This window comes from Caretta caretta, chromosome 8, assembly GCF_965140235.1.
Source record: "Caretta caretta isolate rCarCar2 chromosome 8, rCarCar1.hap1, whole genome shotgun sequence".
Lineage (NCBI taxonomy): Eukaryota > Metazoa > Chordata > Testudines > Cheloniidae > Caretta > Caretta caretta.
Window position 1 is genome coordinate 61,786,724 of NC_134213.1, and position 23,044 is coordinate 61,809,767.

The following is a 23,044-nucleotide window of genomic DNA, read 5'->3' on the forward strand; positions in this document are numbered from 1 at the left end:
AAAATGGGTATTCCATCTAAACTGATCGTGTGTGGAATGACATCAAATGGCTTTACCATAGCAGACCCAGATGATAGAGGCATGTTGGATATATGTGGCTTTGACACAGGAGCTCTCGATGTCATTCGCAACTTCACTTTGGATTTGATTTAATCTGTTAGCACCTGTTATTCACAGTGGGTCCGTTGCTGGCAAGAGACTCTGCCCTGAGAACTGCCAGCCAAATGTACTGTACTAAAATATGGCACATGATGCACGTATCAAAATGATACCTTTTTGTAAAGGGAAAAGCAGATGAGAAATTACTTTTTTTTTTTTCTGTTGCACGTAGTTTAAAAATAACAATGGGAAAGCCTGCTAAACGTAGCTACACAGTTTGATTTAATTTCATTTATAATAGTTGAACAATACTAAGGTTTTCTGTCACTGTACAATGCCTTTGTCTTCAATAATAAATTGATGAGTTACTTCTGGTATTGGGAGTCTGGGCAGGAAAGGGAAATGGTGTTATTGTTTTGAAATAGTGTCAATTTAACAGCAGTTTACTCACGGTTTTTGGTTTTGTTTTTTTTTAATATTTGTATTTGCGAAGAATAAGATTCAACCTTTTCCATTGTTCAGTTTCAAATCTATAAAAGAGAAATTATTTTCTGGAGTGCACTAGACCGTGTAACTGTGATGGAATGTAAAAGTTACTTGTCAAATTTTATACTGACAAAGTAAAAGTGGAAATATATGATTAAATTGTGATAATCAGACTTTTTCTGAACAGATTACTATCTGGATCTTCTAAAATAAAATACGTAACTTTTGGTAAATTGAAAGGCAGTTTTTGTAAATTGCAATTTCTGCAGACTATTGTAGAATTTGTATGTTTTGTAAGAAATCTCTACAAACTCTTTTTGGCAAAAGAGAGGATCCCTGAAGTCATAAAATCAAGTCCCATCCTCCAAAGTAATAGCTTGCTGAGGTTTCAAGTGCTTTTTCGATGAAGAAGATTAACAGATACGTCTGAATTAGTGTGACTCTTAAGTTTTGGTCATCATAACCAGAAAAAAATTAGCTGTTAATTTCTGTATTATCTGCTCATTCTTTTGAAGAAATCTTACCATCCAAAAAAGCAGAGCACTTCTTAGCATTTGTTTTAAAAAGAAATTCAATCAGTAATCTGTTTTCAAAACTACTTCTACTTTGTAGTGACATTCTTACAGTGATCTTTCTGCATTATACAGCTGTCCCCTACACACTCAAAATCTTACTTGTTTAGCAGTGTTTTGGAAATGAGAGTTTTAATCTTCTGTATGACAATAAAGAAAGAAGAGGACAAAAGGCATAGGGGAGAAAGTTGTGTCTACAGATAACTTCTTGACTCTGTTTTCGAGCAGGAATTAATAGTAATGTGTTTTTTCTATCTATCCTATCTATCCATCAAAAGGTCTCTTCAGAATGTCACAGATTAAGAACACAAGTTTTATCTTTAAGGTTTTTAAGTAGTACTTTACATCTTTCCCTAAATTGTATGCATGTGGCTGTCAGTGTCCTGCTAGCTGTGGTTATTTTACAAGATTAATTTGGTATTTGTTTGAAAAAGATTGTAGTTATAAAATAAGCTAATTATAGTAAATAATACATCACACTTCTGTTGCTATACTGAAAATATCCTTTGAGATATAAAGCAGGTGTTCACATTTGAACAATGTATAAACTCTTGATATCTCCTTATTCAATATGTTTAAAGTATAAAGAAAATAAGTTCAAAGTTAGTGTTTGTAGGATGGAGATTTTAGACTCTGACAATATTTAAAATATAGATGGGTGACTGCATGCTCCAGGCTTACTGCCTCAATTTGTCAGACTAATGTTCAAGGTATCATACTACCCATTTATGCCCTACTTCAAGGATTAATTAGAACAGTGAAGACAGCATTTGAGCTGTTTTTAAAATTGTCTTTTGAAGAACTGGTGGTAATGGAGTAGTGGCTTTCAGTCAAAGTGAATGGAACTTCTTTCAGTTAATAGTTGGTAAGTGACAGTGCAGTAGTAGAATAAAGTTTTCAAAATGCGGGGCTACTAACAGTTTTTTCAGGTGACAACATCCAGAAGCAACTCCACTGCTTTCTTTGTAAAAGGAATTTCAAGAGGCAGGTCCCCCATCTTATTTTTATATTAAAAGTGGGTTTTGTTTTTTCTTTTTAAATATAGTAATATTTTCTAAATCACACAATAGTTGAATATTTAATAAAAATGTTTACTCCTGAGCCAGAGAAGTTAATGAAAACTGGGTAGGTGTTGTAAGTAGTTTATTATTGGGAAGTAATAAGAGTCTAGTGTTTTAGTATAAATATTACATGGATTGGAAAATTAGGAAGCTGTGTACTTAGAAAATATGAAATGACCTTATGCAATTCTTGCACAAACCTATGATAATTAAAAGGATTTGATAGGACTAATGACGGTACTAACAGATTAATAGTGGAAAATTACACTAATACTGAATCATTGAAATAAGCCCAGTTGAAAACCTAAATCCTTGAACTAGATAAACAGAGTGAAGGTAAACATTCAGTACAGTCTACAGGAGATTAAGTACATCTGTTAGAGTTGTGTACCACTTCTAGTCATATCCTCTCCATTATTGAAAAGATGGAGTATGGAATATGCTCCTAAGTACTTACCTTACTCTCTACTGAAAGATACTAATAGGGTACAGTTTTACATTCTGACTGGTTTTGTTTGTACTGATAGGACTATATTGTACCCTATGTGGGCTGTCCCCCCAAATGTTCCCATTAGTGGATGAATAGGGTTTGTGCCTTCCTTCCATGGAAGTGGTAGAGAGAGGAGTCCTTTTCCCCAATAGCAGATTGCTTGAGATCCGCAAAGGCCTTACTTCTGGCAGGAGTTGGGAGGCAAAACAGAGGGGCTGCCGTCGCCTAAGCCTCCCCTTGAAGATTTCTAGAGTACAGAGAGGGAGAGCTGGAAGTTTAGCATGTACGCTAATACTGACCTTGTCAGTGTTAAAGTCCCACAAGTCTGGAAGACGTATTTCCACTCACATTCTCTTTTTGCATATGGTTCTGAACCCTAAGGTTGGGAGCATAGAGCATAACATACGCATAGAGCATAACCTGATTGCTATGGTTGTTTCCTTCTTTAGTCTTAAATCCAGTAACCAAACAGTTTCTAGTCTGCAGAATGAATAGGTCAAGATAATTTGCAAATTGCAGTGTTGAGGTGTGTGTGTGTTTTGGGGGGGGGGGGGTGAGAACTAGTCTAATAGTTACAGTAACATTAAAAAAATACCATTAAAATGTGTGAATTAAAGGCATAATTGCTGAACTTTATTCAGAATTAAATTATTAATGGTAAATATACTGTATTACCTTTTCACCAAAGAGGAGAGATGACTTTATCATGTTAATGTTATTGTTTGCATTGGTGGAACACTTTGTTTCCATTTGGCTCTAGATAAAATACAATAAAGTATAATTGTGCACTGAGATTTATTACAGAAAGGAGAAATTTAAGAGAGAGTTTGAAATTAAGTTCAGTTTTTCAAAGCGAATATTTCCAAATGTCTGCAGTGGGGAAAAGTCCAGTTAGGGGTGTGATTTGATTTCCTGATACCTGCCTGAATAAAGAGGCTTTCAAATCAATTTCCATTTCACTAGGAACCCACATGCTAGATTTTCATTAGAGTTATTGATAGCTACAGAATACGTATGTGGGTTGTTGAAAGAATGAAAAACACTTAGTAATAGCCGGGTTTGTAATATATAGTGCTGCTGTGCAAGAGGCTAATGGAGTTTGGAAGCATTTCAAAAATATTTAACATTATCCTAACACCTGAGAATAACACCTAACTATTGTGTATATTTAAGGATGTAATGGTGACAGGCTTGTGCTTTGAGAAAGAAGGGTGGGGGGGTTTGAGAACTGGAAGCATAATATGTAAGTAAAACTCAGAAAGGGTGATCAAGTGCTCATTGATTTTATATGCCAAGAGTTTGCCTCAAAGAAGTGAGAGGATACTTTTTTGATCAGAGCAGTGATAACGGAGCCCAAACTATAAACTCATTGCTAGAAGAATATGTATGTGGATTTAGGACTTCAAAAAAACTACCTGATTTAAGATCCCGATTTGGGTAGCTCTTTAAAAAGACAATTGGGGGCAGGGGGAAAGTGTTTCCTGAAAACACTTAGGCCATGTCCACACTTACCCGTAGATTGGCTCTGCTGCAATCGATGCAGCAGTGTTGATTTAGCGGTCTGTTGAAGACCCACTAAATCGATTGCAGAGCATTCCCCAGTCGATTCTGGTACTCCAGCTCCCCAGTTGCCGGGAGAGAGAGGGAAGTTGCCAGGAGAGCTTCTCCTGTCGATCCAGCACAGTGTAGATGCCGGGGTAAGTTGACTTAAGCTACGTCGACATCAGTTATGTTATTCACATAACTGAACTAGTGTAACTTGGGTCGACTTGCCACAGTAGTCTAGACCAGCCCTTAAATTCCCTCTCCCTTTTTACCTTATTTATTTACATTTTAGTGTATTTATATATATGTTATATATATCAAACAATTTAAAATAACAAAATATAAAATATAGAGAAGTTAATTAAAATGGAACTTAACAGGTTGTCAAGAATTGGGTTTTACACTGAGAAATTTGGACTTACGATAAAGAAGGAGAATTTGAGATCCATTTGTATTTTTTAAATACAGGAAAGAGTGTCATTTACCCACAATCCTAAAAATGGAAACGATAATCTAAAAATAAGTCTACTCAGCTTCCAAATGTCATGGGGCCAGTTTGATAAAACAGCAGTAAAGTAACTGGCCATAAAACCACTCTGTGCTTAAAACACGTATTAAGTCAGTTAGCTTGTAGACAGTCGTAATTATGACATAATCAGTAATAAGAAGCAACATTTTTATACTCCTTTAAGCCCCTAAAATAGTGTGTCCTTAAAAGGCTATACAGCACAAACCTTATATTATTCTTGGTTTAAAATGTATATAAATTAATCTAGACTTTTTCTTTTTAACCTATGTTTGATCTACAAAGGCACCTTCTTCAGCTAACCATTGTTATCCATTGCAAAAACACTGCACTTATTAATCATGTAGCTAGTTGGCTGCCTGCCCCAAGCTGGGGCATTAGTTGTGCCAGTTCTATCTATTGTCCTTGCGCCGATTTGTTCTCCCACTGATACTGGCGTGTTTTTTTTTCTCTTCCCCATCTCTGTTCTGGTCTTTAATCTTTACTTCTGTTTAACTTCACAATTTGCCTTGTGCTTCTGATCTCATTCTGCACTATAGTAAGATTGTTGTTGGTTTGTAAAGTTGATGAGCATGCTGTATTTCCTCATTAATAACAACTAACACCAGAGCATTCCTTTTATTTACAATTTTTTGCCTTATATATTTTAAAACTTAAATAATTTTCATTTCTTTAGCATACAAATTGTAGGAAAAGTTATTTGTAACTAACTAGATCAGATTTTTCATAAATTATAAAGCCAGAAGAGGCACCATTGGGATCGTCTAGTCTGATTTGTAAAATACAGGAAATATATCATTGCACATAAAATCTGCTTCTTCGAGTGCTTGCTAATGTCCATTCCAATGTAGGTGGGCGCGTGTCGCATACACTGTCGCCGGAAAGGTTTTTCCTTAGAGGCATCCGTTGTGTTGGCTCTGGTGCCCCCTAGAGTTGTGCCCTCTTGGCAGGGTATATAGGACACCTACCAACCCACTGCCCCTTCAGTTCCTTCTTACCGCCTGTGACAGTCTCTGGAACATCTCTGGTCTCTTGCAAGTGCTTCGTCTCAGTGGACTTTTTCTATAAAATAGTTGTAAATAGCTACTGTTAGTGGTTAATTAGGACTTAGAAGCAGTATAGTTATTAAATGTTTCCCACTTAGTGGAGTTAGGCCGCCTGGGCCCAAGTGGGCTGCCTCAGTCCCAGGGGTTCAATCAGTGCGCGGCGCGCCACAAACCGATGCCAGTTAGTGACCCACACAGTAGTTGTCTGGGGGATGCAGGAGCAATGCAGAATCTTCAGGAGCTTCAAGCCCAGGACAAAAAAGGACAGGGACAACAGACTTAAGTTCCTCGTCATGGGGGCAGTGCTTTGTCCCCCCCTCAGCACCAATTCAGGTGGAATTGGCACCAAGTACTTGGATGTTGGTGAGGAGTGCCCTCGCCCCTCTGAGGGAGGCGGGGTGCTGTTCCCTTTTCCTGGCACCAAGAAAGGACTCTGCACCGGTGACCCAGGACTCCCAGCATCACCATGTGTCCCTGATGGAAATCAAGTCAACACTGGCAACAGACTCCTGGCACTACTCACTGTCACCGATGCCAAAGAAGAAACAAAACAAGGTGGACCGGGGGTGCTCTGCAACCCCAAATTCCACGAGTAATAGGGATGCTGTGAGGGTGCGACCTGTGCCAGGCCACTCTGAGGCACCGATGGCGCATGCAACACCGTCAACTCCGGCCCTGTAAAGTTTGTTGTTGAGTCCAGTGCCAGTGGACTCCCTTCCCAGGGAAAGCTACTGCAGCACAATAGCCCTGGCTCTACCATCTATGCCAGAATTTTCTGAGGCAGCGAGAGTCCTTTCTCTCCTGATGCTGCCTTCCCCAGCCATCCAGGAACTGTTGGTGGCAGCTCCAGCACCGAGGACCCAAGGCAGGCGCCAGCGAAGGGCAAGCTGGCAATGATGGCATGGCACCGGTCCCCTCCATCGCAGCACCGCTTTCTAGTACTGGTCGGCACCACCTTGGTCTCCAAGAAGCAAATCTTCCGACTCTGATTTGGAAGCAGAGTCCAATGCTTTGCGCAGGAGCAGACATGGCTCAGCTCGGCGACACCCGGAGGCAGACATGGGCCAGGGCATGATGCTGGCTGCATGGCCACCAACGCAATGGCAGCTTGCCACTGCTTCCAGACTTGATCTCCCAAGATCACAGTCTCCTACGTCACCCAAACCTCAAATCCCGCTACCTCACGGCTTGGAAGCTCCAGTTTGCAAGGTGTTCTTGAGGCGTAGGAAGCCTTCTACTAGGGCCACATATCTGGAAAAGTGGAAGCGGTTATCGGTCTGGTCGACACAGAAAACTGTTTTGCCTACGGAATTATCACTGTCCTTCATCCTGGACTACCTGCTCCACTTAAAGCAGGAATGTCTGATGGTGTCATCTATAAGGGTTCATCTGCCCACGATCTTTGTGTTTCACCCCGGGTGAATGGCCAATCGGTCTTCTCCAAAGCAATCTGTGGCTCTTTCTTTAAAGGTCTGGAACGACTGTATCCACACATACGACAGCCCCTGCCTCCGTGGGACATCAACTTGGTGCTGTCGAGGCTGATCAGACCTACATTTGAGCTGCTGGCGATGTTCTCCCTGCTTTACCTGTCTTAGAAGGTGGCCTTCCTAGTAGCCATTACTTCTGCCAGAAGGGTCTCTGTGATATGAACGCTTACCTCAGAATCACCATATATGGTCTCCTTCAAGGACAAGGTACTGCTGTGGCCACACCCATCTTTCCTGCCAAAGGTGGTCTTGCAATTTCATAGTAATCAGGATATCATTCTGCCAGTCTTCTATCTGAAGACACATGCTAATAGGGAAAAACAGAGACTACACTTGCTGGATGTGAAGCGTGCACCAGCTTTTTACAGAGAGGACCAAACCCTTTAGAAAGTCCACCCAACTGTTAATAGCTATCACGGACAAAATGAAAAGCTGACCAATCTCTCCCCAAAGAATCTTTATCACGGATCACCTGTATCCACACATATGACCTAGCAAAGGTCCCAGTTCTTAGGTTGACAGCCCACTCTACAAGAGCTCAAGCATCATGGATAGCGTTTTGTGTGGCACAAGTGTCAATCCAGGATATCTGTAGAGTGGCAACATGGTTGTCGATCCACATGTTCATGACAAAAAGCAAAGGAGTACTTGTGGCACCTTAGAGACTAACCAATTTATTTGAGCATAAGCTTTCGTGAGCTACAGCTCAATGCATCCTGTAGCTCATGAAAGCTTATGCTCAAATAAATTGGTTAGTCTCTAAGGTGCCACAAGTACTCCTTTGCTTTTTGCGAATACAGACTAACACGGCTGCTACTCTGAAACATGTTCATGACACACTATCCTATCACTTAACAAGCTAGAGATGACTCAGACTTCAGCTGAGCAGCGCTACAATCAGCGTGTCAATGAACTCCAAACCTTCCACCTGCACAACTGTTTCAGAGTCACCTACATCAGAATGGACATGAGCAAACACTTGAAGAAAAAACGGTTACTAACCATCCGTAACTGTTGTTGTTTGAGATATGTTGCTCATGTCCATTCCAAAATCTGCCCGCTTTATCCCTGTATCGGAGTTAGCTGACAAAAAGGAAATTAGGGGTCGGCAGGATGCTATATACTGCACCATCAGGGTGCGACTCCAGTGGGCACCAGAGCCTACCCGACAGATACCACTGAGGGAAAAACTTTCCGATGATGGTGCATGCAGCATGTGCACACCTACATTGGAATGGACATGAGCAACACATTTCTAAGAACAATTATGGAAAGTTAGTAACAGGTTTTTATTTTTTTTCTTATTTTTTCTTTTTGGAAAATAATTCTCAAAGATAATCCAACACCTACCCGTATGATGATTTAATAGGCTTTATTTTTTGAAAATTATCATTTTAAATTACCTTGTACAATTTTAAAGTCTCTCTTTCTATAGTTTATATAGTGATCATGCTCTCTATTCTTTTTAAAATATATTGAGTTTATATTATTTCCATAATAAAGGGACCTATTAAATTAATATTCTGGATAGATAGGCAGCTTTGCAACATTACTGCAATTTTCTTGTGTCTAGAATGTAGGCAGAAATTTGAGAAAGGAGATTGATTCTTTATCATGTATAGGCTTTAAATTAATTTGACAATATTTCATCATTTTTACAGGTTTATGCTAGCTATTTTCAAAGGTTTTATAGAGACATATGTACAGTCAAGATATGGTTTGAACAGACTTATTCTTGTAATAGGTAGAAGTTTTTACATGTTTTTACCGTACCATAAGATTGCATAGCATACAGCATTACTGAAAATATTGAATGAGTGAGGAATATGGGGAAAAAGGTAAGTCAGTAAGATGGTATATGTGCTGCTTGTCATACCTAAAATTGAGGTTAAGTTTAACAAATCTCAGCAGGAGGTATGATGCCTGTAAGTGTGTGTGTGTGTTACATGTGGGTTTATAGTTTCTAATTTTGTGACATTTTTCCTTCAGATATTTCTGCATTTTGAATTTAAGTTTAAATAAACATATGGTAACACTTAAAGGTAAGAACATGTAAAAATGATTATTTGACAAATAATGAATAGAAATAATAATAAATGGTACGATCTAATAAATGTTACCAGCTTCTTAATAGTTGAGCTCAACAGATAACAAATAAAATGACTATTCTACTACACTTTCATTTTAAAGTACGGTACTGAAATAATTGTTTTAAAAGTCACTTTCTTATGCAGTAGTTTTGCACGTGGGGGTGTATTCAAATTTCTATAGGCATACTTAACTGATTTACAGTAAATTCCCTCCCCCAATTTATTACACATTTTAGCAATGCAGAGTTTGGTCTGGGTGAGAAACCTTGATTCTGTTCGATTCAAACATCATGATCAACATAACTGAGTTCCTATTGCAGAATCTTTTTTATTGGTGATGTATGTGTTTAACTCTCAGCTCCCAGATTGAATTTGCAGGCTAGCAATTAGAAAAACAATGTGTAATTGTAAGCTATACAGTTTTGATCTGAAGTCATCGATAAACAATAAACGTGGAACACTCTCCCTCCCCATAATGCAGATTTTAGAGTCCTGTTTTAGAGTAGAAACCTCACTTTTTAAAATAAAAAATATGGCTTTGTGCTACTTTCTATAGAATAAAACTAAACTCATTTGAGAAAAGATCTTTGGAAGGAAGAGCCTTAATTTGGTAAATAATGACAACATTAACCATTTGAGTACCTTAACACATTCATCTTTATTTAGTAAATGGGCACTCATTAGTATCTATAGGCACTCAGTGTGTTTCCTGAACTATTAGTGGAATTTTGCCTTAAACAATTCCCTCAGATTACTAGAGCATAGAACTCAAAGGGTTAGTATTTTAGAAAGATTTTTAAAAATTTACAGGTAACAAAATGAAAAGTAAGGTCTTGAGAAAATTCCTTTGCATGCTATTATTTTTTTACACTCTGGGAAGATTTACTAGTCTTCATCTGAGGTCTTGTTTTTAATTAACAGACCTAAGTAATCTACATAGAGGGGAAAAAAAGAAGAAAAATCTTTGTTACCAGTATTTGTACAAAATAGTTTTTATTTAGTACAAAATTAGTGAGAGAGGTATAAATTTGTGTGTTTAATTTGATGGATGTCTCCTTGTAAATCAAAACTTACCAGGACAGTGAAGAATTTAGTAAAATGTAGTAAACTTTGCAATAATAAGAATAAAATATATATCCAGGATCAGTGTGTTTATTAACTCTTTTCTATACGTTAAAGATGCACTATGCCTTTCAGAAACTGTGGAGAGGGCGTATTATTTAAACTGAAAAATTAATTGCAACCTAAAAAGTTCAGGGCGATAAAGTGTATTGTGAGAATAAGTATGCAGGTCTTAAATTACATCGGGTCTCTTTCTAATCATATTCTCTGCTCTGAAGAGATACTTGATGCTACATCTCTTTGGGAAGGAACTGTCTCCTACTGTGAATTTGTACAGTACAGTCTGGGGCCACAATCCTAAGTGAGACCTCTGGGCACCACTTTAATACAAATAATGACTAATAATAATTGATCAGCCGTAAGCCTTTTTTATTGTGAATAGTGCATCTTTAACAGTATAATGGTCCATTTTGAGGAAGAAAAGGATATGCTTTCCTGTTTGCATATTAACAACATTTCTCAAATACTGCAGGGTCTTGCTGTTACCAATATCCTGGCCTTAGATGTACATTATATTGAAATTACTATTTTTAGACGTTTACTTGCAAGTGAAATAATGCTAATAAACTGCATTATGACTGTAGAATTTGATACGAGTACTAAATAAACTCTATGAATAGCAGACTATATTTTGTTTAGTTATTTATTTTCATATGGTGGTGAAGTCATATTAAACAAACCCATGGCTCTGCATTTTGGTGTGAGCAAAAATCTGCCTAGATCCTGAAACCGTAATCTTGATTTTATATTTGGAAAATGGTGTGTAGTTTGCTCAGCCAGGGCTGGGAAAACAGATCCTTTGTAGTACAGATTGGAGAAACAGAGAGGTATCAATAACTTGCCCAGCACACATGCCCTCTAATTTCATAAAAATGTATATTCCATCTTCTCAAGGCCTTGGATTTACATCTTGTGGCCCAGATAATGGAGGAGCAGGACACAGAAAAATGAGGGAGGAAGGCAAAATCCAAATCTCCTTTAACTCAGAAGTAGCAATTAAGTTAGCAGCCTCATACTCACCTATCTCCTGTAAACAGAGGACTTAAACAGCCCTTTCCTAGTCTTGTAAGATTTTTTGAGACTGGTAGCAATTCATTGGAACTTCTTTCCTGGAAGACAATTACAGATATAAGCACCCTATTAGGGGAAGTTGGTTGCAGATGGAAGACCTTTGTGGAGAGCCCTCCATAAATTTGAATAAGCAACCACATTTCTTGCGGGTTATATGAGCCCCCAAACCTTTAGAAGATAATCATATTAAAACAACCTGAAATTGAACAGAATGTGCACACAACCCTCTTAACAGGCCCCAGATCGGCTTCTTTGAAGAATGGTCTCTAGGAAAATATTTAAAATCTTGACCACTATGATGTATCAAGTTTGACACATCCAGTCAACATGAACAACATCCAACTTGAACAATGTGAACAACTGCTCACTTCTTCTGAGACACAGATTTTAAGGGGAAGTTCATATCGGTGATTTTGGGTAACATTTCTGACCAGAATGTTGTCATTTTTTAAATTTATTTTAACACATTTACAAACCAGGAACTTCACTACTAACGTTAAACTTTAAAGAAATCAGAGCATTTGGAAATATGAAAATTCAGTTAAGGCACACAGAACACATTAATTCAATACCCATAAAAACACCTGCCTCCCATCTTTTTGGTTGACGTGTGAAATGTGCAATACAGAATATTAGTTATAGAACTTGCTTAATAATTACATGCTTCCAGCATGAAGTGCAATGCTTTGTCCCCCACTTAAGTTTTCTAAAACAGAGTTAGTAACTTGACTACCATATAGGGATATTGTGAGGCTATATCACTAGTGTTTATACACCACTTTGAAATCCTTCATTGGAAGCCACTGCCAAGCTTCCATTGACAGTAGTCTCCCCATACTTAAGCAAGTAATTCACTTTTGATCTCAACTTCAGTCATAGCATATCTATCCCAAATTTCTGAAGCAGAGTTTATGGATGGAAATTTCAAGTTAATCAGTCATGACCTTTGAGATGGGATTTAAAGATTTCAATTTTTTTGAAATTGACCCAGATAAACCACAACAAGTTAGCCTACCAACTCCAAATTTGTTTCACTAGTTCTGAGTGAAATTATTTAGGGCTTGTCTATATGGGGAATTTGCCTGGGATAGCTATTCTGCAACAGCCATTCTGGAATGGTTCCTCATGTGGACACTTCTGGAATAAAGGCTAGTCAACATGGACAGTTATTCCAAAATAGCTATTCCTGATCAACTCTACACGTGAACACCCTTGTTCCACATTAGCTTGAAGCATTGGATTAGTTCTGTTGGAACTGCTTCATAAATTTCTTATCCTTTCTATTCCCAAGCCCAAGGGAGGGAGAAGTACCAGTTAATGATACCTAACTCCCACAGGACAAGTAAGGGTCTATCCAGGTCTGAGGAGAAGGAAGGGGAGCCACAAGGGGCAGGACCACCACGGTTGTGTGCTAGCCCCTCTACATAAGAATACAAGAATAGCCATTAAGAGTCAGACCAATGGTCCATCTATCCCAGTATCCCGATAGTGGCCAATGCCAGATGCCTCAAAGGGAATGAACAGGGAATCATCGGGTGATCCATCTCATCATCCAGTCCCAGCATGTGGCAGTCAGAAACTTAGGGACACCAAGAGCATAGAGTTGCATCACTCACCATCTTGGCTAATAGCCATTGATTGACTTATCCTTCATGAACCTATCTAAGTCTGTTTTGAATCCAGGTGTAGTTTTCATCTTCACAACATCCCCTGGCAACAAGTTCCACAGGTTCACTATGTGTTGCATGAAGAAGTACTTCCCTTGTTTTAAACCTGTTGCCTATTAATTTCATTGTGTGACACCTAGTTCTTGTGTTATGTGAAGGGATAAATAACACTTTCACTTTCTCCACACCATTCATGATTTTATAGACCTCCATCATATCCCCCCTCCATTGTCTCTTTTCCAAGCTGAATAGTCCTAATCCTTTTAATCTTTCCTCATGTGGAAGCTGTTCCATACCCTTAATAATTTTTGTTGCCCTTCTCTGTACCTTGTCTCCATTTCCAATATACCTTTTTAGAGATGGGGCGACCAAAATGGCACAGTATTCAAGGTTTGGGCGTACCATGGATTTATAGAGTGGCATTATGATATTTATTGTCTTATTATCTGTCCCTTTCCTGATATTCTATTAGCTCTTTTAACTGCAGCTGCCTACGGAGCAGATGTTTTCTGAGAGCTATCCACGACTCCAAGATCTTTCTTGAGGGATAACAGCTAATTTAGACTCCCATCATTTTGAATGTATAGTAGGGATTATATTTTTAATATGCATTACTTTGCATTTATCAATACAAAATTTCATCTCCTATTTTGTTCCCCAGTCAGCCAGTGTTATGAAACCCTTGTAACTCTTTGCAGTCTACTTTGGACTTAACGTTCTTGAGTAATTTTGTATCATCTGCAAACTTTGCCACCTCCTTGTTTATCCCTTTTTCCAGAATATTTATGAACATGTTCAATAGCACTGGTTCCAGTATAGATCCCTGGGGCGGGGGGATAGTTATTTATCTCTTTCCATTCTGAAAAGTGATCATTTATTCCTACCCTTTGTTTTCTGTCTTTTAACCAGTTACTGATCCATGAGGATCTTCCTTCTTATCCCATGACTGCTTAATGTCCCTCACCAAAGGCTCTTGTTAAAGGCCTTCTGAAAAACTAAGTACACTATATCCACTGGATTCCCCCTTGTCCACATGTTTGTTGACCCCACCCCTTCAAAGAATTCTAATAGATTATTGAGGCATGATTTCCCTTTACAAAAGCCATGCTGACTCTTCCCCAAAAATCATGTTCATCTATGTGTCTGGTAATTTTGTTCTTTACTAATACTATAGATTCAATGAATTTGCCTGGTACTGAAACTGGCTTACTGGGCTGTAATTGCCAAGATCGCCTCTGGAGCTTTTTTTATAAATTGGCATAATATTAGCTATCTTCCAGTCATCTGGTACAGAAGCTGATTTAAGTGATAGCTTACATACCACAATTAGTAGTTCTGCAATTTTGTATTTGAGTTCCTTCAGAACTCTTGGGTGAATATCATCTGGTCTTGGTGACTTATTTCTGTTTATCAATTTGCTCCAAAAACCTCATCCATTGACACCTCAATATAGGACAGTTCCTCAGATTTGTCACTTTAAAAGAATGACTCAGGTGTGGGAAGTCTCCCTCCCATCTTGGGCAGTGAAGACCAATGCAAAAAATTCATTTAGCTTCTCCACAATGGCCTTTTCTTTCTTGAGTGCTGCTTTAGCACCTTGATTGTCCAGTGGCCCCACTCATTGTTTGGCAGGCTTCTTGCTTCTGATGCCCGTAAAAAAGATGGTGTTAGTTTTTGAGTCTTTTGCTAGTTGCTCTTCAAATTCAGAGAGAACATAAGACTGACCAGGAGTGATGTTCCTGCTCAGACAGCTGCAAGAACCTCGCCACATGCTACAGGCAGTTGGAGATCTCAGGAGAAGCCTTAGCAGCACCAGAAGCTCTGTGGAGGACTGGAGAATTGATGCAAATGAAATAATGCCAGCTTTGTGAGGTACATCTTAGGTACAGAGTTTAGTAAGTTGTATGTGGCCTCCTTTTGATTTGCAGAGCTTAACTAAACATCTAGGTAAGGTGGATACGTATCAACAAACTGGAAGAGAGGGAAAACTTGAAAATAGAATTTTTAAAACACTGAAAAGTTGGGGGGTTTTAAAAATAGAAATACATTTAACATACATACTTTTCCCTCTTCCCACAATCAACCTTAATCATGATCTGTAAAGAATAATAAATTGGTCTTGGGTTCTTTTTATGATGTATAAAGGCAGGATTTTGTCCTTAAAATTTTGCTTGACTTAGTTTAGCTTTAGTCATTCAGGGTGGGTCCATCCTCATAGAATGTGTGGTGATTTGAAGAACACATGAAACATGAGATTGAGACTGGAAGTGGAGCATTTAAGAGGGGAAGGGATTTTGTGTCTGTTCAGAACTTTTGTTAAACCCTATTTAATTCCAATGCTTAATTGACAGAAAAAAGGATGTCTTGGTTAAAAAAAATCTGACATAGCCTTCAATTAAAGGCCTCCTGAAGTGCTAGGGAAAGCTTGTGGGGGGTCAGAGCATCAATACTGTTTTATAACAAAGCCAAGGAAAACTAAACTTGATACACCTAATTTTTTTAACCTTTTTTTTTAAAAGGCATCCTTTATGTTTAACAGCTCCTCCCTCCCATGCCAATTTAGCACCAAGCTTTAAGATAGCTAGCCGCTATAAGACTGATATCTATGTAACAAGGCAGATATGCATGATAGTAGTAACCAAGGGAGGTTTTTTTTTAAAAAAAATGCTCTTTTCTGCAACAGCTGTGCCGTTTTATACTAAGATGAAGCTTTAAGAGTATCTCACGCTGTGTCTACTACGCTGCTGCAATGTAACTGCTGGTGTATAAGATGCAGGATGAGTCTGTCACACTACAGCAGGGAAATGTTCAGAACCATACAGTTGAGGGAGAAGTGGGCTGACAAATAGAGAACTGAAAGGGAAAGGAATGAAGCATAGCAGAAATATAGCAGATTTACTCTAATTAGCTGTTACACAGTGCTTGTTACCCAAAGATCTCAAAGCACCTTACAGAGTAAAGTAACTATAACTGTCCCCGTTTTACAGATGAGTTGAGAGGTGAAGTGATTTGCCCCATGTCACATACTTAAGTGGCCCAGCCAAAAATAAAGCAAGGGTGAGTCCCAGTTCACTGTCTTATCCCCGTGACAACATTATGACCAACTGTTCAACTCAGAAAATTCCTTTGACCATCTATCTGCCCTGTTTTAATTAATTGTAACAGTATAGCATCTTATACTGTTCTAGCTATTAGTACAGAATTTGCAATGTTTGACCTATAATATTGTGCATAGGGACTACATAGCTTCCCAGGCTGTTTTTATTATTCATATGTCTGAAAGCCTCTCCTCTGCAAGTAACTTCTGTACCATAACAACACTTATGTGAGCCATGCATTTACCTGATTAGTGTGCACCGTTAAACTGCAGGAGCTCTGACAACCCAATGGTGGTGCCTTTACCACGCGTTAGTAGTATTAACACTAGTTAAATTACTGTATTTGTATTACTCCAACAGTTCCCTGCCAAAACTTAACCCATGACTTAAAATCTACTTGCAACTGATAAGTGAGGCTTTTCCTGGCACTTGAAGAGGCCTAAACCATCTGTTTTCAGATTTTTATTTTATTTTATTTTTTTTTAAGTTTCTAGCCCATATGATTGTGAGGTGAATTTGAATAAACTGAAGCAATGTTGTCTTCCTGACTAAAGACAGATTGTTTCAGTCCCCCAGGACTGCGCAAAGTTCTTCCAAGCAGCAAACAAAGTATTAGCTCTCTCGACAGAATGTGATAGGGGAGTGGAGGAAATGACAAGTGAATTTCACACTACTGCTGGAAAAGCTCGGGGCAGCACATGTGGCATCTGAGCGGTTGTCTCAGAACCAGAGGTAGACCACCCCAATCTTGCATGCTGACTTCTAAGTTGTAAGTAAATAGCTGTGAGATATGTCAGGGCCTGAAAAAGTTAGGTGGAAAGCACAGCCAGGGGAAAAAAAAACGCTTATTTCAAAGTTACACACAGGAACTGTGAGTCAGTATGTAACTTATATTTTTAAAAGTACATATGTATTGCATACAGACAATTGAACACGGATGGACATAGAACATCATATTTCTATATAAAATCTACTTACTATAGTTACATGTAACATTACAGTGCCTGAACGATTAGACAAAGCTTTGTTTACCTTATATATTTGTATATAGTCAGATTCACTTTTACCATGTATGTTGGACCTTCACCACATTTTAAAAAAACAGAGAATAATTGTAAAACTACTAAAATTGGCAGGGGAGTTCGCAGCAGATGTAGTAACTACATTAATGAAACAGAACAGACTGGTTGTTAAGTGTCTCAAAGTGATTAGAACTTAACATTATGCTTAAAAAAGTAAGTTTCCAACTGTTACTTGAGAGTATATACAGAACTGTAAGAAAAACTCAACTACTGTAGCTTACCATGATACTGTCTTTAATAACAGAGCGTTTACATTTGCAGAAATGTAATTAAAATCTCAGTAACTGCAGACTTCATATAAATAAACATTAACTGGTTCTTTTTAGTGTCTTCCGTGTACGTAATTGAACAAAGAAGAATCAATCTTTAGCACTGACTTGATTCTATAGGAAACACTAAATTGCACTGTCATCTTTTGTTCCAACACAATTACAGTAAAATTAGCTAGAAAGTTTAGCAAACCAACTCACATTACAATCAATAGGATACTACAATGTCTTGAAGGTGATAAGCAGTGCAAGTTTTCACTAGTTGTGTTTGTCACCTATTTCACAGAACCTCGTGTAGCACTTTAACATATTTAAAACATGTCCTTTATGTCTCCAAAGCACTGTAACAAAAATATTAGCTAATCCGCACAAAAGCTATGTGAGGTAGGTAATTGTTTTTACTTCCATTTTATGAACGGTGAAGCTGAGGCAAGGAGGGTTTAAGTATTGCCCAAGGCCGTAATGTCTGTGTTAGATAAATGATTTCAAATTGACGATTTACTCGCTCCAAACCCTAGTTAGGTTAGTAGACCATGCTGCACACATAGGCCTACATTTTCAAGTTTGGGTGCTTAACAACTGGCACCTAAATTCAGAGTTAGGCCCCCAAACAAATGGCCTAATTTTAGACCTTGTGGGTTCTCAGCACCTCTGAAAGTCAGGCCATTTATTTAGAAGCCTAAAGATGGATATTAGGTATCCAACATCTAGATTAGGGGCACTTTCGTAACTAAGGCTATGGTAGGCCACATGGCAGATCAGAATTTTTCGCTCTTCTCATTTGACATTGATGAACTAATGGAAGCAGCTTGCCTTGCTGGTGAAGCCTTTGAGTATCCGTAGCACCTCCGATAAAAGCCCCATTAATAAACACTCTTGGAACCTGTTAAGTATATGAAAATTACATTCGTTATTTTGTTGGAGGGAGGATAAAAACCAAGTGTGATTATGCATGCTGCCACAGTGCCACATAAACTTAGCACGTACGTAAAAGCTTAGCATTCCTATTTGATGCACCATATTAGTGGACAGTCTTACATTTCCATAATAACTTTCTATAAAAGAGGTCCCGAGATGCTTTACATTAAACAGAGGCATCACTGCACCTTCTCCTTAAAAGTAAGATATATCATTTGCACATGGGTTTAGAACATGCAGTGAAAAAACACTTGATTCAAATGAAGTTACAGGGACTTGTTACAAAGACAGAATGTAATTCCCAAAGTTGCTAGGATACTGGGGCTAACACTTTTACCCAAGCAAAAAGCGTTCCTGATGAATTTCAATTTTGTGTCTTTGATGTGACCTTTGTTTAAAATCTCATCTGAAAGACAGCAGGAGGAGCAGTACAGTAACTATCATAACTTTGGAGTGGTATGTCAGTACCATGAGGAATGTGAGATACCTTACAGAATCTTTACTACAGCTTCCTGAAGCACCTTGTGTGTTACTTAGTAGCTCATGTATAAGGTTCAATGCAGCGAGCACACAAGATCTGATGAGGTCACAGTTGGTGAGCTAGTGCTTCAGTGAATTAGCCCCCATCTATTTTAGTTACTACAGCTGAAAAGATGTACTCACTGTCCTGCCGCCAGTCATTTGATGAAGAATGTCTTGAAACTGGCTTCCATTTTCATACATGTCTAGTTCTATTGCTGTGTAATTTACATTCATATCCTGGAACAGTTTCTTTGCCATTTTGCAGTAGGTGCATGTTGTTTTAGAGAAAATCACTACACAGTTGTCCGAAATGGTTTCCTGTATTTTTTTTTTTTTTAAAAAAAAGGTTGAGTCAATGTATTCTGCACATGGGTACTAATTTACTTAATTAATTTATCACATTCTTACAGATAAAGACTTTGACAAAGGCAATATGTTTTGTCTTTTCATTATGGTAACAACTACCAAAAGTTATAAATAGGTGTTTCCAGTGGGGTCCCACAAGGATTAGTTCTTGACCCTATGTTGTTTAACATTTTTTATCAATGAGCTGGAAGAAAACAAAATATCATTACTGATTAAGCTTGCAAGAGCCACAAAGATTGGGGAAGTGGTAAATAATGAAGAGGATAGATCACTGTTAAAGAGCTATCATGATCACTCTGTAAGCTGGGCATAAGCAAACAATGTGTGTTTTGAAATGGCCAAATGTGAAGTTCATATCTAGAAACAAAGAATGTAGGCTGTACTTACAGTACGGGGGACTCTATCCTGGGAAGAGGAGAGTCTGAAAAGGATTGGGGGTGGTGGATAATCCGCTCAACTCTGGCACCTAGTGAGACACTGGGGCCAAAAGGGCTAATACAATTCTTGGATGAATCAGAGGAATAGTGAATATGAGTAGAGGTGTTATTTTACCTCTGTGAGGCATACATTTTTAACAGCAAGGGTAATTAACCACTGGAACAAGTTACCAAGGGCTGTGGTAGTTTCTCCATCACTGGATACCCTTCTAAAAGTTCAAACAAGAATTTAATTCAGGGATATTTTATGGCCTGTGTTATTTGGAGATCATTCTAACTGTTCACAATGGCTCCTTCTGGCCTTATAACCCATGAAGCAAGGCAAGAAGACTAGCACAAAGAGCTGGAGGGGAAACTAGGCCTGGTGGGACAAGGAGAGTAGAACTTGGATGAGAAGCCTGAGGAGTAGAGACTGGGTGGGTGAGGAGAAAGGGCGAGGGATGAGAAGCCAGGAGCGTGGAAGAGAGAGGACTGGCACAGGGACAAATTGTAAAAGATGGATGAGAAGGGGCCCCTACTTGAGGGGGGGTAATGGGCACAAGGGACCACTAAAGTGCATTCTCCTCCAAAAGACACTCAACAGTTAGAGGGGCAGGCTACCTTAATTCTGATGTTTCCTGACTTGAGTTCTTGATTTTGCAACCTTAATAATGTATTTTTAACATAATGTGCATGTGTAATTTTATATTGTTTGGGTGATAAAATGCAAGGGTGGTCCAAGGAAGACACTTCCAAAGAGATTTTAAGACAGACCATACACAAGGTATGACAAACCCCCAGGAACAGAACACTGTAGGGGTCTGGCATGACAGCATGGACCCTTCCAAGTATCCCCAAAAATATAACAGAGCTGTGGGTAAGATGGCTGTGATAAGTCACCTAAAGGTAAAAATGATGCAGGTCTGATAGGCTGTGTAGTCAAAAGATGAATGTGGATAAAAGGATAAAGTTCTTTCCAGAAATGTAAGACTATTACTTTACTGGAGCTAAACCCGAGATATTGCTTAATTAATAGGTTTAACAGGGTTTAGCCCTCCCCTAACATCATCTTTCAATAATGACACCAGTGCTGAATTTAACTGATTTAAACAGGACACTGAAAGTATAAGGGTCTGCCCACATGGATTAGATTGCAGAACTGAAGTTCAAAAGCATAATACATTATTAACTGGACTAAGTTTACAGATCAGATTCTATAGACTTATGTCATAAAAAAACAATCCTTGTACTGATTAGAAAAAAAAGTTAGTAAATTACTATCCATTTTTCAAAGGCTAGAAATAATAATTCTTTCTGAATAATAAATGACCCCTTTATTTACCTGGATCTTGTTCACAGTAGCAGCATTAGACAATCCCATTGAAGTAGATGGATTATTTCCCATTCTAAAAACAAAAATGTTAGAAGTATAAAACCTCTTTTTGAAAAACACTCATTTTTATGGTTCTCCTCAGGTTATTTTAAATATGATACTAAGGATTTCTGTCAAAACAACTTCACTACCCTCAACCTATTATATGTTGGTTTCTTTAAACTCTAATTACTAAGGTCTAGTTCAAGACTGAAAGTTCTTGGAGGCAAAAACTGTCCATTTTTACATATCGGCAAAGTGCCCAGAACAGAGACAGCTTGACTCAGTCTATCATACATCAGAAACCCACTGGTTTCCCAAGATCTTGTCTCTGCAGGGTTTGGCATTGCAGGGCAGCCATTAGTTTGAAGTGAATTACAGAAACATTCCTTTTTAAAATGCCACCTAACGAAGGGATTATCTACATTAGAATGCTTTGCTTATTTAATTATGCTGGTGTAATTAAAGCGGCAAACCCACCCTAGCCAGGATGCAGTTGCAGTGGTCCTAGTTTGCGTGCTAGGGATTAGAGCGGTGTAACTTTATCCTTAACACACCAACACCACTCAATCTCCCTCCCCCAGTTTACTATACCAGTGTAACTCTCCTAGTCCTAGAGGAGACCAGACCGGTACTGGTATGCCCGGGCGGTTGGGGGGGCATGTCCCCCATTTGCCTTGGGCTCGGCTGTTTTATCTGCCCAGATGTGGCGGAGCTGCTGAGAGCCGTGGGGCAGGCAGACCCCGTGGGGGGGTCGGCAGCCGGCGGACCAGCTGCTGGCAGGCTCAGCCGGCCTGGCTCGCTCCCTGCCGGGCTAGGAGTGCCCAGCACCAGGGGAGCGGATCCTGAGCGCGGCTCGGCACCAGCGCACGGCCTGCCCTGCCCCGATGGGCGGCGAGGCTGGGAGCGGGCCGCACCCCCTGCTCGGCGGCGACCCCACGGGGTCGGTGACAGTGGGGCAGTCCGCAGCGGGCACGGTGCAAGCGGGCGACCGCACGGGGGGGCGGGGCCAGGACCGCCCTTCCCCGGGGACTCAGGTGGGTGCGAGGCCCCGACCCCGCCGCACGGACCTGAGCCGGCTGCCGGCGGCGCGCAGGGCTCCCCACAAGGCCATGAGCTCGCCGGGCCGGGGGAGGAGCCCGGCCGCCTCCTGCGCGAGCTGGGCTGCCCGCCGCGCTGCCTGCCCGCGTCTCGCGCGGCCCCCAGTCCCCGCGGCAGGCGCAGCGTCCCTCGGAGCCCAGGGACCGCCCCGCCCGCTGCAGCCCCGATCCCACAGCGCTGGCCCGGGAGAGCAGTCCCTGCGCCGCTCCTGGCAGCCCTTTGTTGGGCTCCCCCAACCTCCTTCATCCACAACCCGCCCCCCAACATGTCCCTCTCCCTGGCCATGGTACCTCAGCCGCCTTCTGCTACTGCATTAAGCGACGGGAGGCACATCTGTCGGCCCGCGGTTGCGCTCTCCTGTACCCTGGGGGAGAGGTGGGCACAGTGCAGTGGCTTGTTTTGGGAGGGGTTAGTTAGGTGTTAACCCACATTCTTAGGTATTGGTGTCAGAGAAACGCCTTGGCCCAGGGAGCAGAAGGTGGCGAGGTTTGTGATGGTTCTTGGGGGAGTTAATTCCACTGTCTTAGGGTTGGTTTCACTACACAGCAAGGTCCACATAAGGCAGCTTGCCTCGACCTAGTTATGTCTACATGACAGCCTTGCTCCCGCTGATGTAAGTGCCTACTACACCAACA

General features: G+C 39.9%; 2 protein-coding genes and 1 long non-coding RNA gene across 10 annotated transcripts in view; 2 read left to right on the forward strand and 1 right to left on the reverse strand.

Moving 5' to 3' along the window:
* Positions 1 to 11,154, forward strand: part of RO60 (Ro60, Y RNA binding protein) — a 34,555-nt gene extending 23,401 nt beyond the window's left edge. For all 4 annotated transcript variants that reach the window (XM_048860399.2, XM_048860400.2, XM_048860398.2 and 1 more), the window contains one exon: positions 1 to 11,154. In XM_048860399.2, coding sequence (XP_048716356.1) covers positions 1 to 153 — 153 coding nt within the window. In that variant the 3' untranslated portion in view covers positions 154 to 11,154.
* GLRX2 (glutaredoxin 2) lies at positions 7,486 to 22,807 on the reverse strand. Of its 5 annotated transcripts, none has more exons than XM_048860412.2 (5): positions 22,700 to 22,807; positions 21,279 to 21,342; positions 19,296 to 19,472; positions 11,548 to 11,636; positions 7,486 to 7,622 (listed from the first exon to the last, which is right to left on the reverse strand). In XM_048860412.2, the coding sequence occupies exons 2-5, from the start codon at positions 21,339 to 21,341 to the stop codon at positions 7,493 to 7,495; spliced, it is 459 nt and encodes a 152-aa protein (XP_048716369.1). In that variant the 5' UTR covers position 21,342; positions 22,700 to 22,807; the 3' UTR covers positions 7,486 to 7,492. The 5 variants fall into 5 exon arrangements, with proteins under 5 accessions (XP_048716369.1, XP_048716367.1, XP_048716371.1 ...); XM_048860410.2 differs by lacking the exon at positions 22,700 to 22,807 and adding an exon at positions 22,379 to 22,517; XM_048860414.2 differs by lacking the exon at positions 22,700 to 22,807 and adding an exon at positions 22,226 to 22,303.
* Positions 22,234 to 23,044, forward strand: part of LOC125641069 (uncharacterized) — a 6,665-nt gene continuing 5,854 nt past the window's right edge. The window contains exon 1 of the long non-coding RNA XR_007357983.2: positions 22,234 to 22,345. This is a non-coding gene — a long non-coding RNA (uncharacterized LOC125641069). The remainder of the gene's footprint in view (positions 22,346 to 23,044) is intronic.

What these genes read in the sequence shown, in the direction of transcription:
- GLRX2 (XM_048860410.2), bottom strand. Translation starts at nt 22,422, where the DNA reads ATGGCCTTGTGGGGAGCCCTGCGCGCCGCCGGCAGCCGGCTCAG. An exon ending in CTACTGTGAACAAGATCCAG is followed by an intron (nt 19,473 to 21,278) that starts GTAAATAAAGGG and finishes AAAAAAATACAG; the next exon opens with GAAACCATTTCGGACAACTG. An exon ending in AAATGACTGGCGGCAGGACA is followed by an intron (nt 11,637 to 19,295) that starts GTGAGTACATCT and finishes ATTGTCTTCCAG; the next exon opens with GAAAGAAGTTCCAATGAATT.